Here is a 21,933-nt window from a genome sequence, read left to right as displayed (position 1 = left end):
GCCAGGTGAAGGGCAAAGGGCAGAAGACAGGGCTGCCCACCCTAATGCTGCATATAAAACAGACACACTAGAAACCATCCAGATGTCCATCTGTCAGGCACTGCTGCATGATTAATGTATACCCACATCATGAAACACTGGCCCTGGGTGGAAAGGCGGATGTTCATCTCTGTACTTTGACATGGACAGATGCCCAGGATACATGGTTAAGTGAATACAAGGGGGGAGTTCAAAACATTAAACTTTAATTGACTACAACATTTGTGTCATAGACACAGTGAATTACAACCTGGAGGGGAAACCCACCCTACTCTGCCCTGCCTGGGCCATTCGCAGACAGGTTTGCCTCCCAGTACTCAAGGGAGAAGCCCCTACACACAGAAATCTCAGAACACTCCTCATACCTCACTCAGTTAACTTGGTGGAAAAGTCTGGCCGTGTGCACGGGCAGACGGCAAGGCAGCCAGCAGCAGAACACTCCCCTCTCTAGAATGGCCTTCTCTGCACGAGTGACCCGGAGCCCGACTGATCCAGTGCTGCCTGAGTGGGACAGACCCACCTTTGACTTCTGATCTCACGAACATTTCTCAAATGCTTTCTCTACTACAGGGAATTGCCAAGCAAACTATTCAAACATGGCAGTGGGAAAGAATCTCTGCTTTTCAGCAGAGCCCCCAGGGGAATTCTGGGGACCTTCATTTTGTATTCAGGATAAAGCTCTGTAACTCCTTGTGTTGACCAGGCAGACCATCCACACCCGCTCCTCCTGGGGTGCTGCCTGGCTCCTGAGGGTAGCTCAGCCCAGGCTGTTCCCTGAAAACTCAAGGAGCATCCTGGCTCCCCAGAAGGCATCACCAGAGGCCTGGCTATCGGAACACTGCACCTGGAAGACAACAGAGTGTTGAACACAGAGGCTTCCTTTCCAGGCTCAAGACCTGCCCTCCCACCTGAGCACCTCCTGACCTTGGGAAGACCCCCCCCGCCACCAGTCTGGACTCAGGAGGGAACGTTGCCCCACAGCATCCCGCCCCACAGCATCCCTCACCCCAGCTCCCAGTCCAGTAATGTCAGCCACAACTCATCCTTGCCCCTTGTTTATCTTTGCCTGGTGTATTCCCTCCAGTGGCACTAGCTGAACCCTCCTCAGCACCATGAGCTGCAGATTCAGGAGTAAAGAGGGAGCCCTTCAGTGCTCACAGGGAAGCCTCACCTGGCCGGAGGGCAGGGCCTGGCTCAGCTCCATGGCAGACACAGGGCCGGGGAAGGCAGATGGGGCTGGGGCCAGCTCTGGAGGGCTGGAAAAGAGACAATGTAAGAATAGGCCCTATCCCAAGGGGACACTGGGTGACAAAATCCACCCAGCTGTGCTTTCTTCCTCATCAGGAGACATTCCAGTACTTGACATTCATCAGAACAGACTCTCTTCCTGCAGGGCTGTCATGTATGTAGGGTGTTAGGAGGGGAACGTGTTACACAGAGAGCAGGGTCACCCGGTGGGTCATAGGGGCAACTGCACAGAGGGCTCAGAGCAGGCTCATGGAAGAGCCAGTGAGCAGAAATGTGGAGGAAACAGAGACCTCAAAGGAGGAAGAGGCCTGGGGTGTGGAGACAAGACTGTGGGGAGCAGGAGGGAGAGCAGGGATGCATGGCACAGTCACTCAGGACAAGGGGCGGTGGTTCCTCAGCAAGGTCAACGCATACCTAGCATGTGACATGGCCATGGCACTCCTGGGCACGCACCATGAGAAATGAAGGCAGGTGTGCAGACTATACACATACAGGACGTTCACAGCAGCTTTATCTGTGATGCCCCCAAATCCCCATCCATAGGACAAGGGTGAGGAAGCTGTGGCACATCCACGCCATGGCACGTGGCTCCCCAGAGAGAGAAATGAACTGTTCATGCATCTACAACACGGTGACTCTCAAAGTTGTCATGCAGAGTGAAGGAAGCCAGACCAGAGTAAAACAAAGACCCGAAAGTATACCATATTTACATGAAATTCTATAAAATGCAGCTAATCCTTAGTGACAGAAGCAGATCTGTGGTCCTGGGTGGCCAGGGAGAGGCAAAAGGCAGGAGGAGGGTACATTGAAGACCTTCATCATGGTGGTGGCCTCGTGTGGATGCGAAAGTCACACTGAGAAAATTCAGGTGCTCTGTCTACACATGTACAGCCAATTACACCTCAGTGAAGCCACTTTTAATGAAGGATCTGATGTTCTCAGGTTGAAGCATGGCCTTCAGATTGGAGCAGGGAGGCAAGGGAGTTGGGGGAGCAACAGAAGGGGTCAAGATGGCCATGTGGAGAGGTCAGGTGAGACACACAAGGGGACACCGTGGCCATGGCAGCCTCTGCCTGGTCTCAGCTCTCAGCCATGAATGGACAAGTGAGTCCATGTGTGTGGTGTACATTTTCTCACAATCAGACTGTCTGAGCAAGCAGACCATATGATTTAGGGGCTACTCTGCCTTTTCTGCTATGTCCCCCTGTAATTCTGCCCTCACTAGCATGAGCCTTGAGTCAACCTGGTATCAGCTCCCTGATGAGGGAGACCCCACACCCTGGGGATCTGCTCTGCTCCTGGTGGCCCTAGTGTAGAGAGGATGGGGTGTCTGCTAGAACAGGAGTGGCGGGAGTGATTGCCTCCCCACCAGAGGACCCCAGGCCACCCTGCCACACTCCTCCATCCCTCCTGTCTCTGCAGGATCCCACCTGCTGGGCTGGCCCCGAAGGCCCTGGTCATCTTCTGTTTCTACAGCACTGACACTGTCAACAGCAAGTGCTCATGGAGGCTGTTCAAGACCCCAAGTCCCTTTAAAACTACAATTCAGAATATAAAATCAGGATCTTGATTCTGCTCAGAAACTGACTGTTTGTTCAGGGAAAAGAAAGGCTGCTGGGGTCCAGGGTGATTTGGGGGTAAGGGTGAACCCTGATCGTGTCCAATACATGGGATGCCCACATCTGCTCTGATGTTTTGGGGTGCTCTTTTGAGAGAAAAACTACCCTTTTCTTCATAGGTGTAGGCTGGGGGGGACTGTTACAGTTTTCAGCAATCCAAAGGAGAGGGCCGTATCTGCACAGTCTGGGATGGTGAGTCTATGAACTGGGCATTATCCTACATTGTGGCCCGTGGGAAGTATTGTCCAGCCTGTGGCTCTTCAGGGCTTACCTCTGGGTGAGGATGAATTCAGGAGCTTGCAGTGGGGGCTGTGTCACCAGGAAGCTGCCCACCCGTAGCTCTGTCTGTCCACTGCTTGTGCCCAGACCCTCCTCCAACTGCACGCTCTGGGGATGGCCGCTGGGGGGGCCAGCAAACCCTGCATGTAATGAGATTCCACGGCACACTGGCAGGAGAAAGGAGCACAGCTCACACGTGACACAACCAAGACCTCAAAGCAGGGAGGCGGATGCAGCCTCCGGCCCAGACAGCCCGCGCCACGTGAACCAGACTCACGGTCCCTGGGCCTCAGTCTCCCTCTCTGAGGAAGGAACTGTCACAACCATTGATCTCAACAGCTTTCCAGGCTTCCAGAGACCAAGATACAGTTGCTTCTGCTGACTTTAAATGCTGCTGTCATCGCAGACCTCACGTGCCCTCAGTGCCAGTCAGAGTCTGCAGCTTGCTCCATCCTGCTGGTGCAGAAGGATGTGCCAGGAGCCCTCAGTCTCCTCTTGTGGCTGGTTCACGGAGTGCTTGGCCACCAGCCCTTGGTGGTTTCCACTTTTACCTCTTGCTAAGGTTACCAAGATGTCACTGCGGCCAGAGCGTATCTCAGAACGTCTCTCGCTCTTAGACAAGCTACTGCGGTTTTGGTCAATTCTGGGTGGACATTTAGGAGAGCTGCGGCCTGAAAAGGCAGGTTTTTTTTCCTGCCCTGAGTCTATTAGGCTGTAAAACAAGCATTATGATGGCCCTGATCTCAAGACACGGAACAAGGGGCCTGGGGGTGAGGCTCATGTGGTCCTCCTTCCTGTACCGCAGAGTGACCACCTAAGCTGGTGCCCAGCTGCCCAGGGCCTTCTTAGGTTGAAGGGACCTTCCTGACCATGTCCCTGCTTTCTATTTCCTCTTTCATGCAGACCTTACAGACACTCTGGAGAGAGGAAATAACGTTCAAGCACTAGTTTGGACATTCTGGCTCCATCCATCATACTACAGCAAAAGATTACACATTCTCTTTCCAAGAGAAAGGGAAAGCCATGAGCACAACATCCACAGTCGTGCAGTCAGGACACAAGTGCAGCCCATGGTGATGGGGTGTCTGGCAGGGAGCTGGGGTGTGGGGCAAGGGCTGAGATTCCCAAGGAGCTCGAGAGGGAGAGCATCCGGGTGCCCAGGCGGCAGCAGGGAACCCGAAGGCAGGGGTTTCAATAGACAGAACAAAGGAGTTCGCTGATTCCCACAGAACATCCCCCCTCACTCGTGCAGGCCCCAGGTTTGAAGACCAGCTCCTCTGGTCCCAATGTGAAGACACCTAGTGACCGTCCCCACTCCAGCCTCGTTAGTAAGTACAGACAGGCAAATGTGAGTGTCCAACAGTTAAATAAAAAGGACAGCAAAAAATGAAAGGTCAGTATGATCAAACTGACAAGTCCTCTCCAGAGGAGCGAGCCCTGAGGTCCCTTCCTCTTTCTGGCCCTGCATCAAGGAAGGGCCAGAATCCACAGTCCCAACAGTCCTGCCCTTCAGACAATGAAGCACATTTTTAAAAATTATTATTAGGAACCTTAGAGAAGTGTAAGATATTGCATCCATAGAAAGTAACATAATCTATGAAGGAAGAAGAGTTCAGAGATCAGTAAAGAAGGATTGAAATTCTCTTAATACATACAACTGTTGGCCGGGCGCAGTGGCTCACGCCTGTAATCCCAGCGCTTTGGGAGGCCGAGGCAGGTGGATTACTTGAGATCAGGAGTTGGAGACCAGCCTGACCAGCATGGTGAAATCCAATCTCAACTAAAAATACAAAATTTGCCAGCGTGGTGGCACATGCCTGTAATCCCAGCTACTTGGGAGGCTGAGGCAGCAGAATCGCTTGAACCTGGGAGGCAGACATTTCAGTGAGCCAAGATCGTGCCACTGCACTCCAGCCTGGGCAACAAGATCAAAAGTCTGCCTCAAAAAAAAAAAAAAAAAAGATATATAACTGTTAAAGCAAAAAATCAGAAGACAGAATTTAAGAAATACCCAAAAAGCACATCAATAAAAAAAAGGTAAGTTATTTGGGAGACTGGTCCCGGAGTTCCAACATCCAAATAACATTTGTGCTCTGAAGAGATAGCCGAAAACATGGAAGCAGGAACTTATCAAAGATACTATCAAAGGATCTTAGAAAAAAATGCTCAGAGCTTACAGGAGACTTTATTCTTTTTTTTTGAGATGGAGCCTTGCTCTGTCACCCACGCTGGAGTGCAGTGGTGCAATCTCAGCTCACTGCAAGCTCCGCCTCCCAGGTTCAAGTGATTCTCCTGCCTCAGCCTCCCAACTAGCTGGGACAACAGGCACCCACCACCATGCCCAGCTAATTTTTAAATATTTTTTAGTGCAGGTGAGGTTTCACCATATTGGCCAGGATGGTCTCGATCTCTTGACCTCATGATCCGCCTGCCTCGGCCTCCCAAAGTGCTGGGATTACAGGCGTGAGTCACTGCACCCAGCCGGGAGACTTTATTCTTTAAGATTAAAGTCTTAACAGCAAGATGAAGTAAAAAGGCCCACACCTCAGACCCTCAGTGTGAAATTTCAGAACTTCAAGACGCCCCCCCTCCAAAAGAAATAAGAAAAAAAGAATCTAAGAGCTCCAAAAAATTATGAGGGTGGGAAAAAGTATTTCAACTCAGAATTCTGTCCTTGCAAAAATGTTAACCAAACTTGAGGACAGATTAAAGACATTTTTAGAACAAATGAGGACTCGGATAATTTATCTTGCAGGCACTCTTTCTTGCAAAGTTAACTGAAGCTGTTGGCTAACAAAACAAGGGAGTCAAATAAAGAAAGAACTAGACCTGAAATCCAGGACACCCTGGAGTAAACCCAGGGAAGCAGCATGGGAGCACTGGGGACAATGGCTTCACTCCAGGCCTAGGGAGCTGCCACTTGGAGGGGAAAGGGAAAATGGAGGCCCCCAACAGTGAGTTTTCAGATGGGTTGCTTCGAAGGCTGGGAGATGTTAAAAATGTGATAAAAGCAGACAATGTAAAAAGAAAAAGGAAAGGCACGGAGAAGGAAAAAAAAGCTGAAGAGAAAAGATGTATATACCCATAGAATATTAAATATAGGTGAATTTGGCTGGGCACGGTGGCTCACGCCTGTAATCCCAGCATTTTGGGAGGCTGAGGCAGGTGGATCACTTGAGTTCAGGAGATCGAGACCAGCCTGGCTAACATGGTGAAACCCCATCTCTACTGAAAATACAAAAAATCAGCCGGGCGTGGTGGCAGGTGCCTGTAGTTCCACGTACTCGGGAGGCTGGGGCAGGAGAATGGTGTGAACCTGGGAGGCGGAGCTTGCAGTGAGCGCAGATCGCGCCACTGCACTCCAGCCTGGGTGACAGAGCAAGACTCTGTCTCAAAAAAAAAAAAAAAACAAAAAAGAAAGAAAGAAATTTGGGTGAATTCATAGCGCCAATTTCCTCCTTACAAAGTGAGAAGTCACAGGATTCTGGTGTACTGGATGGGCAAAATATACATCTAAATACATACTCTTTAAATGATTTTACAGCTTCAATACCATAGAAACTAAAATCATGGGATCTCTGCTATGGGCTAAGGGGGGTGGACAAGTGAGGAGTCTAAGGAGCTCAGCCTCCTCTGCTGCACCCGGTTTAACAAATAAATCAAGTGGACTGCAGCAGAGAGCACAGGGTGGCAGCTCTTTCCTTTCAAGTCTTCCTCTTCAGTGATATGCACACACACACACACGCACACACACACACACTAAAACAGATGAGAAATAATCTGAGATGTTTGTGGGAAGAGTCTTTGTTCTGGCTACATTGGTTCCAGGTCTAATCAAATACCATGGGTTCAAGCCATGTGGCCCTACCCACACTTCTATCCCCTCAAACAGGACCTGAGTAGTCACAGTGTCTGGTGCTGAAACTCATGGTCTGTCTGAAGTGGACCCACCTGTAGGGCTGGGATCTCCAAGGGTGGCAATGGACACAGCCACAGTGGTGTCTGCAGCGCCCATCATGAAGTCCAGCCCATGGCTGTGGACCAGCTGCCCAGTCTGGAAGGAAACTTCCTTGGAGGACGCCAGTGCAAGAGACATCAGCCAAGATTCAGGGGCAGCCAGAGAGGGGTCCAGCATGTCATTGCCAGCAGCCAGAGGGCAGAGGCCAGGGCCAGGGCAGAAGAGGGGGAGGGTGGCAGGATCATGGCCAGGCCCCTCCTGGTACATCTCGCCACCCGGCAGAGACCTGGGGGACATGGAGAACACTGTCTCTTGGTGGGCAGAGCCTCCCTCAGGGCCGGGCAGGAGGGGGCATAGGATGCACAACGGTGCTCAAACAGTGCTGGTGTGCAGCGGGAACCCAAGAGATGCTGGGTGGTATTAACTCAATGAAAAGCAAAACAGAAAAGGTACTAGAAACAAACCACAGGGACAGCTGGGTTTGTCTTTAGGTGGCAGGGCTGCATGTGTTTCCTTCTAAGTCTGTCCCCCCGTTGTCCAAGACAGACATGAACTCAGGTGACGAGTCAGGCTGCAGGAGCACGTGTGGGGTCAGAAGAAGCCGTCCCCCACCCCAGTCCCTGACATGGGCTCCTTGCTGGAGGCTTCCCTCTCCCCGGGGTCTGACCTGATCCCAGTGTGGGGGTCCTGTCACCCTTATGCCTACTTCATGCCCTAGTCTCCACCTGAGGAGAAAAGGGAACTGAATAGGTGAGATGATTCCATGGCCATGGAGATGACAGTACCTGACATCCAGTGGCTTTGAGACTGTCTTATCTGCAGGAAAGTCCGGGGCTAAGGCCAGTGGCTGCCATGGTCCTTGGGTGGTCTGTGGGGACTTTGGAGGCCCCTTTTCCTCACGTTCCTCTGCAAGTGATGAGATGGGAGGGGAGGCTTAGTGAGGCTCTGGTTCCCAGCTTCCTTCCCAGCAGGTATGAGCAGCCCTGCTGGCTGGAAAAGGCTGTTGCCATGGGGCCATCCCAATATTTTTGCTTCTTGTCCTGTCTTTGGTGTGAACCAACAATCCATAATTGCCAACCCAGGACACCCCAAATCCTGGTGCTTGGTTCACTTCTCAAATTGACTCACCAACTCCTCCTCTGGCCACACGATGCCCTCCTCTCCAGCCCAGCTCCTGGCTCGGCCACACAGTGACCTCAAAATGCATAGGGGCAGCCACAGCCCGGCCTGGGCATCTTGAGCCTCAGACCCTCGGACCCTGTGATCTTGCTCCCACAGAGTGACACCTGGAACCTGCTGATTGGGGGAGGGCTACCCCTGTAACCAGTGTAACTAGCTAGGCCTGGCCCTTGTCAGAAATCAGCTCCCCAACCACAAGGAGACTGGGGCCCTCAGGCCACTCACCTGACCACTGAGGCCTATCCACAAACCCAGAGTCAACATAGGGGTTGCCTGAGGGCTGCAGGAGGTCGGGACCCCTCTCCTTTGCGCCAGGGTCTTCAGCTGTGGCCTGCTGGGCTGGCTCCGTGTGCTGGGGAAGGGCTCTTTGGCGGCGCCGGTAATTGGCAAACCAGTTGTACACCTGCTCAGGGGTCAGGCTCGTCTCCAATGCCAAGTTCTCCTGCCCCCAAACAACAACACTTCTAGCCCTGCTTCCATTCCCTGAGGACAGGGGGTGTGTAGAAGTGGCTCAGACAGCTCATTTACACCAAGAAAGGGGGTGAGAGCCCAGCCTAACCTCTCCAAGGACAGCAGAGAGCGTTGAGCACGAGCAGAACATGCAGGCCTCACCTCCCTGGGCTGATCCCCATCCCCTGAGCAGTGAGGCCCAGGTCAGGCTGTCTGCACAGCCACATGTGCACGTCCCCCCGAGGGGGCCCTTGCTAGGTCCACCCAGACAACATGCCCAGGGCCACCCCAAGCCCCTGGAGGGGCAGGGCCTGCAGAACCACACTGCCTGCCTGGCACAAGCCCACTGTGCAGTGGAGAGCATGTTGGCCGGCAGATGCCTCGAGCCATCGTCCCGGTGCCTGGCACACAGTGGGTGCTGAGTGAGCAGCCGTGGGGCCACATACACGGATGTTATGACTCCACGTGAGGAAATGAAACCCTTCATGTGGCAGACAGGACAGTCTGCCAATCAACAAGGTCCCCGTCCAGAGGAGGGGCTGAAACCACCAGCACCCTGGGGGATGAGGCCACTGAGGAGCCTGCGGTGGGGGTACCCTTTGGGGGAGGGGGAGGCACCAGGCAGGGATCCCCCGGGTCCTGGGTATCTTCTATTCTTACCCTCTCAGCCTTGCTGGGGTTGGTATTCACCCCCACAGCAAAATTGTGCAGCTTCTCACGAACCTCTCTGGGGAAGTTCCGGCTCTTCAGCCCCTCCGGGCAGAGGGAGGGGGGCGGGGGGTTCCTGGGTGAGGACAGTGAGGAGGTGGTAACAGACAGGACCCTTCCAAATCTGTTCCCTTCTCCAGGCCTGGCCCTCTGCAGAAGGTGACCCTTCCTTCCCTGTGCCTCCTCCTGGGGGATGCCTCTCTCTGCCTCCAGTTAGTGAAAACTAGAGTCTCTCCCACAGACATGCACAAACCCTGACATATACTGTTCCAGAACATCTACAGGCCACTGTGAGGAGCCCTCTGTGGGCCCTTGCGGTGCTCCTGGGTGCATCTCAGCCCATGGAGCCCCGATGGATGGCCCTCCTGGACATCCTCACACGCAGGCATCCTCACCCATGGAGGCCGTGTGCACAGCCTTCCTGGATGTACTCACACACAGGTGTCCTCAGCCCATGAAGCTCCCGTGGATGGCCCTCCTGGACACACACACACACTGTTGTCCTCAGGACCTGGCTGCCACCCTGTGTGTGCTTTTCCATTCAGTGCTTTCTGTTCATCGCTGGTTTCCAGGCATCAGCCCCATTCTTGCATGAGCCCTCTGAGGCTTGCAGCACTCACACCCCTGCCACCCTGCATGGCCACACCAGCTTTCTCCCTTCTTCTCTCACCCCCAACACCTCCTCCCAAGACCTACTGTCCTTGGGTGATCTGGCTTTCATTTCACCAAGATGTTCTCAGAAGAGAAGCACCACCTGTGCCCCCACCAAACCTGCCAGCCCTTCTGCACTCCCCAAATGCCTGTGGGGCCCCTGGTGAGGGGAGGCTCCAGCTGTGGCACCTGCTCATCCCCCACCTCACTAAGAATGCTCCCCTGAACTAATTCCCTGCTTGCCATCAGCAGCATTTCTTCTAGTAAGTCATTCTCATGAGCTGCTAAGCTCTGTAAATTTCTCACCTCCAGTGGTTACCCCATGAGTCTGCTCCTGTTCCAGCTAAACTTCTCAAAGAATGATCTTGGATCACTGCCACTGTCTCCTTGTCTCTGTGACACACCTGGATCCTTGCATCTTGTCACTAAAAGCACTTGCCCAGCTCACAAAATCCAAAGTTCATTTCTCAGCTCTCCTCTTAACTGGTTCCTCCTCAGCCTCACTGGCTTCTGAACTCTGCACTGCTGGATTTCCTCTTTCTCTCACTGGCCACGTCTCAGCTGAATCTTCCTCATCCTCCGCTGGGCTGCAAAGTCCCAGAGGTCTGTCCCCTGAACACAGAGGACCCCTCCTTTCTCTGTGCCCTCCCAGGATTTCAGTGTCAGTCACAGAGATGACAAAGGGACGCGTGTCTGAGCAATGCTGGAGCCGGACACCGGGGGTTCCAGCTGGTTATGCTCCTCTCTAGTGCTGAGCAGATTTGAGTATTTCATAAGAAAAAGATGATATATGTACCAATATTACTTGTCTGTAGAAGGCGTGTCATCCCAATGCCTACTTGGACATCTAAAATGCATCTCACACATCATGAATACCAAAAGAACTCCATCCCCCGTCTCCAAACTTCTCCCCAGCTCCTGTGCACCTCAGTGAAGGACCCCTCATGCTCCTGGTGGTTCCCACACAGGCCAAGAGCCCTGGAGTCTACTTTAGTCCTCTCTTTACCTCCTGCCATGTGTCCAGCCCATCAGCAAACCCCCCAGCTCCACCTCCAAAATCTACCCTGACACAACCTTGTCCACTTTCCCTAGCCACTATCCCAGCCCTGGGCCATACCTGGAACCTCCTAGAAACTCCAGCATCTACTCCTGATCCCTGTATCTGCATCTGCTGTGACTCAGATGCCATCCCTTCCTGACACCCCCCGGGGACCATCAGCATGGTCATACCCCAATCCAGCAGCTACCATGTCCTCCTGCTGCTCATCAGCCTCTAAGGCAGGGTGAGTGAATCCATTCCACCACCTGCTTCTATGGCCACAGGCTAACAATTGTTTCTACATTTTTCAAGGGCTGTGAACACATACACCTCGAAATACTTCCCATCTGCCCCTGAACACCAAGCTTCTCTGATCCCAAGTCTTTGAATGTGCTGCCCCTTCCCGGAAACTTCTGCTCACATGGCTGGCATGTCACCACACTCAAGACTCTCCTCCAAGACTAGGACCAGCCTGCACTGACCACCCCATCTAAAGCAGCCAACCTCGCACAGCCCTCTTCTGAACATATTCTCTGCATAGCACTTCTCACTCTCTAAACTATGTGATCGACTTTATTTCCTTGTCTGTTGGCTATTGTCCCCATCCCAATGTCAGTTCCATGGAGGCAGAGCCTGGCCTTTATCCCCAGCACCTCCCAGAACCCAGCAGGCAGGGGGCACTTAACAAACATGTCGACAAGATGACACCACTGCACTCTGGCAGGTGTCAGCATGCCCATGGGGGGCTACAATCACATCCCCTGAAGACCCCACAGCTCATTTACTGCTGGGCTTCTGACGACTTGTCTTACTCTGTCACTCTATTTGATGGATACCACACAAGAAAATTCTCTGAGCCCAAAAGGTATCCATGTCTTCTTCCTCCAGCGACCAGTATTCTTACCGACCAGGCCCTGTGGCTCAGGGATCTATCGTGACTTGGGCTGTCAGGAGTTCACAGCAAGATCTACAGCCCTTTCCTGACCAGTGGAGAGCACCTGAGATGAAGAATAAGGCTCCCAGGAGTTTCAGACCAGGCTGGGAAATATAGCAAGACCCTGTCTCTACAAAAAATTAAAAATTAGCCAGGCATGGTGGTCACAGCTACTTGGGGGGCTGAGGTGGGAGGATCGCTTGAGCCCAGGAAGTTGAGGCTGCAGAGTCGTGACTGCGCCACTGCATGCTAGTCTGGGCGACAGAGCAAGATCCTGTCTCAATTTTTTTTTAAAGGCTCCAATTTCTCAGCGTCTGGGCTAGAGTCCTGACTTTGCACCTCTCTCTCGTGTGGAACCTCAGGTTACCCTTTCTGTGCCTCCGTTTCCTCATCCATAAGTGGTGACGATGGTGATAATAGTAATTACTAGTAACATTTATTTAGTGCTGATAATGGTGGTGATGATAGGGACTACCACTTATGTAGTGCCTATCATGTGCCTGGCACTGTTCTGAGCACCTAATGTGTAACTCATGCTAACACTGGCAACATTCTCACCCTTACCTCTTTGAAAGGCCTTGCAGCCCCTCAGTGGCCACCCAGAGCCCAGATGTGGGGATTAGATGACCTGGGGACTTATGTTGAGCTGCTGCCACCTGCCCTCCATCTGCACTGTCCCTGGCCCGATAGCCCCCTTTCTGGCCAGTCCCCGGGTAGATGCTGGGCGGAGATGATGAGGATGCCCACCTCCTGGCCTTAGGCTCAGTCACCCTGCGGTCAGCCATGTGTTTCCAGCCATCGCTGACTTCAGTGGCTGGTGGAGAGTGTACCTCGGTGACCACCATCCAGCATGCGTGTGACACACACTGAAGTCATCTTATGCTGACTACACTGTGACTATTACTGCTCCGTATCTCCTGTCCATATCTCCTCGCCTCTACTTTGCTTCAGCCCCTCTGGGGTTTGCATGGTACATGTAATCCCTCGGGATCCCCATGAAATATGCACAAGTCAATGCTCGTACGTTACCTCTTCCTGCAGCGGAACTTCTGCACCGGGGTGAGCGCAGCCACGCCCAGCCTCCTCATGACCAGGCGGTAGTGGATGTCGTTCCAGAGCTGCACTAGCTCCGGGCTGCCTCCCGGCACCTGGCACCCCTGCCAAGAAGAGTGTACTGAGCCCTGGCCACCTGCCCACCCTGGAGCACTGTTGGGGCCTGTGTCTGCCATCCCAAACGAACTCAGCCTTGGGGAAGGCAGTGATGGGAAGAGCAGGGTTCTGGGTTCAAATCCACTGATTTTACAAAGTGCCAATGTGGCCACACAATGCAGGCGTGAGTCAGACGGCCCCTGCTCCATTCCCAGCAGGCTCAGCGGTGTGACCCTAGGCCTGACAGGTCGCCTCACAGACCTTGGGCAGATGCACTCACATCGGTCTTGAATGGGCCCCTGCCTTTAAACCTTCAACCCTTCCCAAAACACAAGATGAGCACAGCTCCCAGCTGTCCCTCAAAGGTAAGGCACATGTGGCAAGGGGAAGTCCAATGACTCTCTCTTGGCCAACAAAGGAGAGGTGGAGCAGTGGTTATAACCACATGGTGCGACGTGAGGGCCTGATGCCTGATTCAAGTCTTACGTGAAAGACCTCTGTCTCCCAGCAGTAGTGCTGGCCCCTCAGGTACTCGGCACAGCCTAAGGTCAGGGGGATGAAGGGGTCCCTCTCTGTGGCCAGTACACCCATCCACTTAACTGGACTTTGCTGATGACGGAGGATGCCTGGTGCTGGTCTCCTGTGATTCCTGTGTAGCTCCCACCATTTCCTTAATTCCAATCATCTGCCACAGGAGTGATCCCTGTGGCCCCACACTGGCCTTTAACTACAATGTTGCCTGGACCATCCTGCCAAGGGAGGTGCTGAGAATCTTTCACCTTTCTCTCTGAGGCATCAGAGAGGCCCAGTCTTGCTCGGCAGCGACCCCTCAGAGCCGACGGCTCTGTGCCCCAGTCTCCTCTCAGCACGCGGCCTTCAGGGAACCTGCATGGGAACCTCCCCCTGCCCTGACTTGGGGGCAGGACTGGGCAGGAACACCCTGCACAGGCTGGGGTTGCAGCCCATTCTTGACGTGGGGGTCCCTTCATGCTTCCCAGGTCTCAGCCACAAGTCACCTCCTCAGACATACTCGTGGATCACCCTGACTGAGCCAATTCCTCTCCAGGGGGTTTTCATCACTGATGCCAGCGGTTGCCTTCATGGCAGTCGTTACAACCCTAACTCTGCACTGTCTCGTTTGTTTACTTCATTTATTCTGACAGATTTGAAAGACCTCGAGCCCTGCTAGGTTCTAGGTATCGTGCTGTGTGTCAGCCAATCTTGCAGTGAGAAAGGCTGTGGTGGGCCTGCCTCGTGGGCCTTCAGTGCAGTAAGGGAGGCAGATGGAAGGCACATTGACAAACAACCTTCTAGTTACAAACAGAGGAAGGGACAGAAAAGGGGTAACCGGGGGGGGGGCAATACTGGAGAGTGAAGGAGGCACCACCTCCATGGACTGACATGTAAAGTAGAAACCAGAAGGGTAGGAAGGCACCGGCCACATGCAGAGCCAGGCGCCAGCCTCTAACAGAGGAACGACACCTGCAAATGCCTTGGGACAGGGAAACATCTCAGGAGTTGGAACGGCAAGGAGACTGGTGTGGCCACTGCAGAGGAGGCTGGGAGAAGCCAGCGGTGAGAGGACAGCAGCAGGCTCAGGCCCCGGTTCTGGGAGCTGCTGCTCAGGGGCACACCGTGACACCATTTGCATTGTAAAAACTCCCTCTGGCTGCTGTGTGAACAGGTGGAGGGGGCAGGAGGACACCACACTAGCTTGGTGGGGGGTTGGAAGGAACCGAGTACCTTGAAGGTAAACTCACAATGAATTATGCATGGACTGTATTACAGGGTCAAAGAAAGGAAAAATAGGCATTCAAATTCCTTTTTGGAAACCCTTTGGGCCACGTGTTTTCTGCGATTCAGAATTTTTCAGATTTCAGCAAGTAACGCAGGCATCCAGCACACGACATGCACCACTCAGCACCACCTGGGGCAGCATCCTGTCATCGAGCATACTCTTATTTAGGCAGCAAAACATACAGTGGTCACCTTAGTTGGAACAATAAACACTATAAATAGCTTCAGATCAGCGCAGGTCAGGTTCAATGCCTAATGCGTTGAGGCTGGAGGTATCAGCAGGTGAGTGACAGATACTTCTGGTTTTCAGAGTTCTCCACTGCAGACTTGCAGCCAGGGAATGAGAAGGGGTCTGTCTGAATGCCTTGCTAAGATGCTTGCTCTCCAAAGCCAGGACTGCATTTTATTCACTCATTTTATTGGCATCATGCCTGTCACAGATCACCACTCAATAGGGATTTGACGAATGAGTAGTTTTAACTCAGATTACCAAACTAGTTAGAGCTTAGTAATGTGAGAGTGGACTAAGCTTATATAAAACCTGCCTCCCAGGTTTTTCCAAGGCCTGGGGGTGGCCCTCCGGCCAGTGGGTTCCTACTAACTCCTGGGTACTGCTGCAGTGCCAGGGATGGGTGGAGGCTGCCTGAAGAAGTTGCTACCTCTCTCTATACCCCACCCCTGCAGCGCAGGCCTACCTCCAGGAGCCGGCAAGCCGCCTGCTGCTGTTCCTGCTGGTCCAGGACACGGGCGCACGCCAGGGCCACGTCTGCGTTGTCCAGGAGGTGCAGGCGGAGCTGGCTGTCCAGAATGGCTGTGACCAAAGGCTGCACTTGGGCGAGGTCATCCTGGAAGTCCCGGCACAGTCTGCCTGCAAGGGTCACCAGCTCTGCCGGGGGTGCGCAGGTGTCCTCATGCTCCTTCAGCAGAGTCAGGAAGCTCTGCATCCTGTGCTGGGTCGTGGCCACTCTGCCAACACAAACAGTCACAAGAATGGCCAACACTGGCCACGTCCTTTCTGTCAGTCAATCGCCCAACCCACTCTGCAAAGCAGGTGATGCCACGGCTGTTGTGCCATGGACACTTGTAGAGTAGGAATAAGACCTCACACATCCCAAGAGAGGGCAGCACCATAGCAGACACCCTCTAGAATTTCCTTCTAATCCCCCAAATACTTTAGTCCTTAACGAACACGGCTGTGCACCAAGCACTGGGTTGGGTACTGTCTGCAGCAGCTCCTCCACTGCCCTGAAACTTCCACCTGGCACCCTGGTCCACAGCCCACCCTGTTCCTCTCAGCTCTGCTTGCCCTTCCTTTCCTCCACGCTGTCATACACGTTGTGATTATGTTTCATCTCACTCCTTCTCTGGGCTCAGTAGGGCAGGGACCTTGTGTGCAGCGGTCACCAGTGGATGCCAAGGCCTTCCATCTGAACCCACATACATGGCACTTGTTTTAACAGCAGAAACTGCTCATGCCAATACTTAATCCAAACAGTGTCAAAGACACACTTCGCAATCACACGCTTGGTGCTGCATCCACACAGGAGGGACCTTTACTTGTTCTAAATGGAGCCTCACCTAAGGACATTTAGGCAGCTGCCCATGACGGCTTTTCCCAACATAAAACCTTTCCCAATCGATCTTATTTCTGCGGAATACACTTTTATTCACAGACGTGGGGGTAGGGTAGTAGGTGTTGCCAAACTGCTTCCAAAACGTTTGTAAATCCTCACAGCCGCGAAGACCCAGCTAGGCTGCGCCTCCCTGGCGAGGGTTTCTTTCTGCCTGCATCATCTCCGGTGCGCCCGCCAAGGGGATGCGACCTCGTCTACTCCACCCCTTCCCGGGCTATAGCGCCATCTCACCCGGGTCCTGACTCGGGGCTCTGAGTTTCCAGCTCTCACAGTGGGCAGGAGGCCCTGGACCTGGGGTCACCTGGGGGAACAGAGGCTGCAGGGGCCTTGGAGGAGGGCAGAGGAGGCTCCCAGGCCTGGGTTTCCTGCAACGCCGACCCCCACTGGCTCTGGGAGGGGCGGGGTTCCTGCTGTTTCAGGAAGGAAAAAGGTTCCTGTGGGGTACCTTGGCCCGTCCGCCCGGTGCCCTGAGGGACACCCGGCTCCAGCTGAATGGAGGGGAAGGGTCGCGGGAGGTGGCTCTGCTTGGCTCCCTGACAGTGGCGGGACCCCCGCCCATGGCCCCCAGCACCCCTACCTTTCTGGCGCGCTGCTCCCTGCTGGAGGCCGAAATTCCTGCCTAGGGCTCCAGCCCGGGAGGCTCCACCCTCAGCCCCACCCCGTCCCCCGCACCCCTCACCCTCCGGGGCCCCCCTTACCCTCTGGGACTCCTGCCCGCGCGCCCCTCACCCTCCAGGACCGCCCCTGCCCGCGCGCCCCTCACCCTCCAGGACCCCCCTGCTCCCACTCGTCCGTCACCCTCCGGCCCCCGCCCCCGCCCGCGGGCGTCTCACCCTCCGGGACCCGCTTCAGCGCTGGCGCACGTGCTTGGCGCGCACCCGGGGCTGGCGAGGAGGCGCGGGGCAGCGCAGAAGGTGCGGGTGCTACAAAGCATCCAGGCCGCGGCCAATCCCCGCGAGGCCCCGCCCACAAGCCGTCCCGAGGGCCGGCGCCCCTCAGCCCCCCGCTGCGACCGCGGAGTCCCGGGGAGCTGAGGGGGCCGTGGGGGATCCGGTGTCCGTGGCATCTGCGGGTCCGAGGACCTGGGGTTTCTGGGGTGCGCAGTGCGGGGTCAGAAAGGCCTGGAGCAGGCTCTGCGGGGCGCCGGGCGTGGGGCGCGGGGTTGGTGGGGGAGGGCGCCGCGACCCCCGCCCTGCAGCGGAGCCGAGGGAGTCGTGACCCACGGCTGACCCCGCGCCGCCCGCCCTGGCTCTGGCTCTGGCTCCGGCGCAGGCGCAGCTGAGTCAAGCTGGGGTCGCGGCTCAGTGGGGGGCAGCGCTTTCCTAGCGCGGGGGAGGAGGGCGCCTCCGGAACGCAGACCCCCAGGGGACGTGCCTGGGTCCGAGCGGAGTTCCGACCTCAGCCTCGGCGTGGGGCTCCACCCAGGTGGGCCCTGCGGGCGGCTCCCTCAGGGGAAGCCTAGAGCAGCCTGACCACGGCTGACCTCCGTGACCCTCGGCGTTCCAGGCACGACGGGGCGATCCTGGGGCAGGAATGGGGTCCTCGCAGACCTGGTCAAAAGGTGGCGGGGAAATGACTGAACACCCCAAGTCCTGGCACGGGTGCAGTCCAGCCTCTGCCCTTGTGGAGTTTATAGTTTTTTTTTGTGGGTTTGTGGGTTTTTTTTTTTTTGGTGTTTTATACGGTGAGTTCCGAAGGTACCCGGAGACCTTGAGTTGTTTGTTTGGAGGCAGGGTCTGGCTCTGTGGCCCAGGCTGGAGTGCGGCGGCGCAATCAGAGCTCACTCCAGCCTCAACCTCTTGGGGTCAAGCGATCCTCCCTCCTCAGCCTCCCAAACCACAGGTGCGCGCCACCGTGCCCGGCCTTAAGTTTGTTTTCAAAGGTAGTCAAGGTCTAATTGGAAGGAAAAAAGTCAATAAATGCATAAGACGCAGGATAAACATTTCAGTGTTTGTTCCAGTGAAGATGTGAAAGCAGCCCAAGCCTCTGGTGGAAGATTTGAGCAATAAACCACGGTTCAGACAGGGGATGGGTTCCTGGCAGGTTATTAGTAGTGATGCTGAGGTCGCCTGGGCCCAGCTGATGATCGCGATAGATTGTACAGCAGAAGGCTGGGTTCTAAGACAGAGGTAGGAGCCCACGTGGAAAGCAGAGATAAAATGATGCATGCCACATCCGAGACCCTGTTGGGTCTGGAGTGATTCAATTACCACTTTGTTTCAGTATCTTTTTTAGGCATTTTAATTTTCTTCTTTTTGCTTATCCACATTTTCTTTTTTTCTTTTTTTTTTGAGACGAAGTCTCACTCTGTCACCCAGGCTGGAGTTCAGTGGCGTCATCTGGGCTCACTGCAAGCTCCGCCTCCGGGGTTCACGACATTCTGCTGCCTCAGCCTCCCGAGTAGCTGGGACTACAGGCGCCCGCCACCACGCCCGGCTAATTTTCCTTGTATTTTAATAGAGATGGGGTTTCACCCTGTTAGCCAGGATGGTCTTGATCTCCTGACCTTGTGATCTGCTCGCCTTGGCCTCCCAAAGTGCTGGGATTACAGGCGTGAGCCACCGCGCCCGGCCGCTTATCCACATTTTCTAATTTTTATAAAATGATTTTGTGGTTTTCTATTTTTAAATTTCTTTTTAAGGATTAGAAACAACAGGACAACACGGTTGTGGAGAAGCAGTACTGACTGACTGAGTCTATTGGGACTGGACCCCCTTCGAGGGGTGGAGAACAGACTGCAGCTGTCTGAGGTACAGAACAGAGTAGAGTGATAGTCCTCTCTTTACATCCTGCCATGTGGACTAAAGATTGCTCGTTACCCATTAAAGACCAATGAATGTAAAGCAATGGGGCCTAAAATGTTGAAATATTTATACTGTTAGATTTAAATGAATTCAACACATTTTTAATGTATTTTTATTTTTTTAGGCACGTGACCTTGCTATGTTGCCCAGGCTGGCCTCTCTTAATTGTCAGACTCGAAAGTCTACGTTCTTTTTTATTTATTTTATTATTTTTTTGAGATGGAGTCTGGCTCTGTCACCCAGGCTGGAGTGCAGTGGCACGATCTCGGCTCACTGCAACCTCTGCCTTCAAGGTTTAAGTGGTTCTCCTGCCTCAGCCTCTCCAGTAGCTGGGATTACAGGCGCGCACCACCACGCCCGGCTAATTTTTGTATTTTTAGTAGAGTTGGGGTTTCACCTTGTTGGCCAGGCTGGTCTAGAACTCCTGACCTCAAGTGATCCGCCCACCTCGGCTTCTCAAAGTGGTGGGATTACAGGCGTGAGCCATTGCACCCGACCTCTTATCTTCTTTTTTAAAACAGTATGGAGCTTCATGTATTTCTGTGTCATCCTTGCACAGGGACCATGCTCATCTCTGTGTCATTCCACTTGCAGTACCTGTGCTGCCAAAATGAGCCCAAAAGTCCACATCCTTGGTTAGTTCAAGTGCAGTGGCATTTACAACTAACTGGTCACAAGCATGTACAGATTTCTTTCTCTATTCCCACTGCTTCACTTGAGTAGCCAAAAAAGTCCTCATTCTTAACTTCAGCACTTCAGTGTTTAAATTGCAAGTGTTCTAAATGAGGACAAACCTCCCCCCGACTTTTTTTTTTTGAGATGGAGTTTTGCTCTTGTTGCCCAGGCTGGAGTGCAATGGCACGACCTTGGCTCACCACAACCTCCGCCTCCTGGGTTCAAGCGATTCTCCTGCCTCAGCCTCCCGAGTATCTGGGATTACAGGCATGCACCACCATGCCCGGCTAATTCTGTATTTTTAGTAGAGATGGGGTTTTACCATGTTGGTTAGGCTGGTCTCGAACTCCCGACCTCACGTGATCTGCCTGCCTCGGCCTCCCAAAGTGCTGGGATTACAGGCGTGAGCCAGTGTGCCCAGCTGAGAACAAACCCCCTTTTTAAAAAAAATTATTGATTTATTTATTTTTTGGAGACGGAGTTGCACTCTGTCGCCTAGGCTAGAGTGCAGTGTCGTGATCTCGGCTCACTGCAAGCTCCACCTCCTGGGTTCATGCCATTCTCCTGCCTCAGCCTCCCGAGTAGCTGGGACTACAGGGGCCTGCCACCACGCCTGGCTAATTTTTTGTATTGTTAGTAGAGCTGGGGTTTCACCGTGTTAGCCAGGATGGTCTCGATCTCCTGACCTCGTGATCCGCCTGCCTGGGCCTCCCAAAGTGCTGGGATTACAGGTGTGAGCCACCGCGCCTGGCCAACGAACCCTTTTTAAGCATTACTTTTAAAAAAGGGCAGTGCCAGCATCTGAGTTACTAATGCCTACTCTAAATATAGGCTGTCTCCCCTTTCCCTCCATGCTCTCTAATGTGAAATGCCGTTAGTAACACATGATACATTCTAAGGCATACTTACCCACTATTTCTAGATTTTCTCTTCCTTCCTGGACCCATGCTTCCTGGGGTAGACTGTCAGTTCAGTTACTTAATAGCTGTGTGACCTTGAGCAAGTCACTGACCCTCTCTGTACCTTTTTTCCTCTGGCATAATGGGGATAACAATAGGGCCTCTTCCTTGGTGGGACTGAGATAATTGGAGTCAATATTCAGTAAGTGTTCTTTTCTTTTTTTTTTTTTTTTTTGTTTGCGATGGAGTCTCGCTGTCGCCCAGGCTAGAGTGCAGTGGCGCGATCTCAGCTCACTGCAGGCTCCGCCCCCCGGGGTTCATGCCATTCTCCTGCCTCAGCCTCCCGAGTAGCTGGGACTACAGGCACCTGCCACCACGCCCTGCTAAGTTTTTGTATTTTTAGTAGAGACGAGGTTTCACCGTGTTAGCCAGGATGGTCTCGATCTCCTGACCTCGTGATCTGCCTGCCTCGGCCTCCCAAAGTGCTGAGATTACAGGCGTGAGCCACGGCGCCCGGCGTAAGTGCTCTTTTCATCATCATTTTACTTTCTATATACACTATCTTTAGCACATGCAAAATCTGGTAAGTTTTCTATCATTATATGTCTGTTAAACAAATTTCCTGGGAATTCTTGCATTTCTTCCATTGTAATTAGCTGAACCGCAGAAGGCTGGAAGATGATTTAGATCAACGTGGTAAGAAGCTCTGTTCCATCCTGAGCTGCTGTTCTCCATCTGGGAATGCCCACCATCACCGGTGCTCCCCTGAGGGAGCCCTGCCCTATCCGCATCTTGAAGCCACTGGATGGCCCTGGGATAAGTACCTCTTAGGAGACCTGTCCAATGTCTGCCTGCTTATTAGGGGGCTCAT

The 21,933-nt window shown here is 53.6% G+C and overlaps 1 protein-coding gene and 1 non-coding gene across 2 annotated transcripts; both read right to left on the bottom strand.

Moving 5' to 3' along the window:
- Window positions 1-228: 228 nt before the first annotated feature.
- Window positions 229-17,666, bottom strand: ANHX (anomalous homeobox). Its single transcript, XM_032171486.2, has 10 exons — window positions 17,518-17,666; window positions 15,746-16,016; window positions 13,134-13,261; window positions 9,433-9,556; window positions 8,548-8,764; window positions 7,929-8,049; window positions 7,137-7,429; window positions 3,178-3,325; window positions 1,211-1,295; window positions 229-883 (listed from the first exon to the last, which is right to left on the bottom strand). Exons 1-10 carry the CDS (start codon window positions 17,616-17,618, stop codon window positions 797-799), a joined length of 1,575 nt encoding a protein of 524 aa, XP_032027377.2. The 5' UTR covers window positions 17,619-17,666; the 3' UTR covers window positions 229-796.
- Window positions 17,667-20,002: 2,336 nt separating this feature from the next.
- LOC116479747 (U6 spliceosomal RNA) lies at window positions 20,003-20,106 on the bottom strand. The gene has a single exon (XR_004251064.1). It is a non-coding gene; the product is annotated as a U6 spliceosomal RNA (small nuclear RNA).
- Between the last annotated feature and the right edge of the window lie 1,827 nt (window positions 20,107-21,933).

This window comes from Hylobates moloch, unplaced genomic scaffold (genome assembly GCF_009828535.3).
Source record: "Hylobates moloch isolate HMO894 unplaced genomic scaffold, HMol_V3 SCAFFOLD_12, whole genome shotgun sequence".
NCBI classification, from domain to species: Eukaryota; Metazoa; Chordata; class Mammalia; order Primates; family Hylobatidae; genus Hylobates; species Hylobates moloch.
The sequence above is the reverse complement of the archived record's forward strand: the minus strand, read 5'-3'. Positions and strand labels throughout refer to the sequence as shown.

Bases quoted from the DNA above. Each gene is read 5' to 3' on its own strand.
- ANHX (XM_032171486.2), bottom strand. From the start codon at position 17,618: ATGCTTTGTAGCACCCGCACCTTCTGCGCTGCCCCGCGCCTCCTCGCC. The intron at 9,557-13,133 runs GTAACGTACGAG...GTCCTCACCCAG, and splicing joins AAGTTCCGCTGCAGGAAGAG to GAACCCCCCGCCCCCCTCCC. The intron at 8,050-8,547 runs GTGAGTGGCCTG...CATCACTTGCAG, and splicing joins GGATAGGCCTCAGTGGTCAG to AGGAACGTGAGGAAAAGGGG.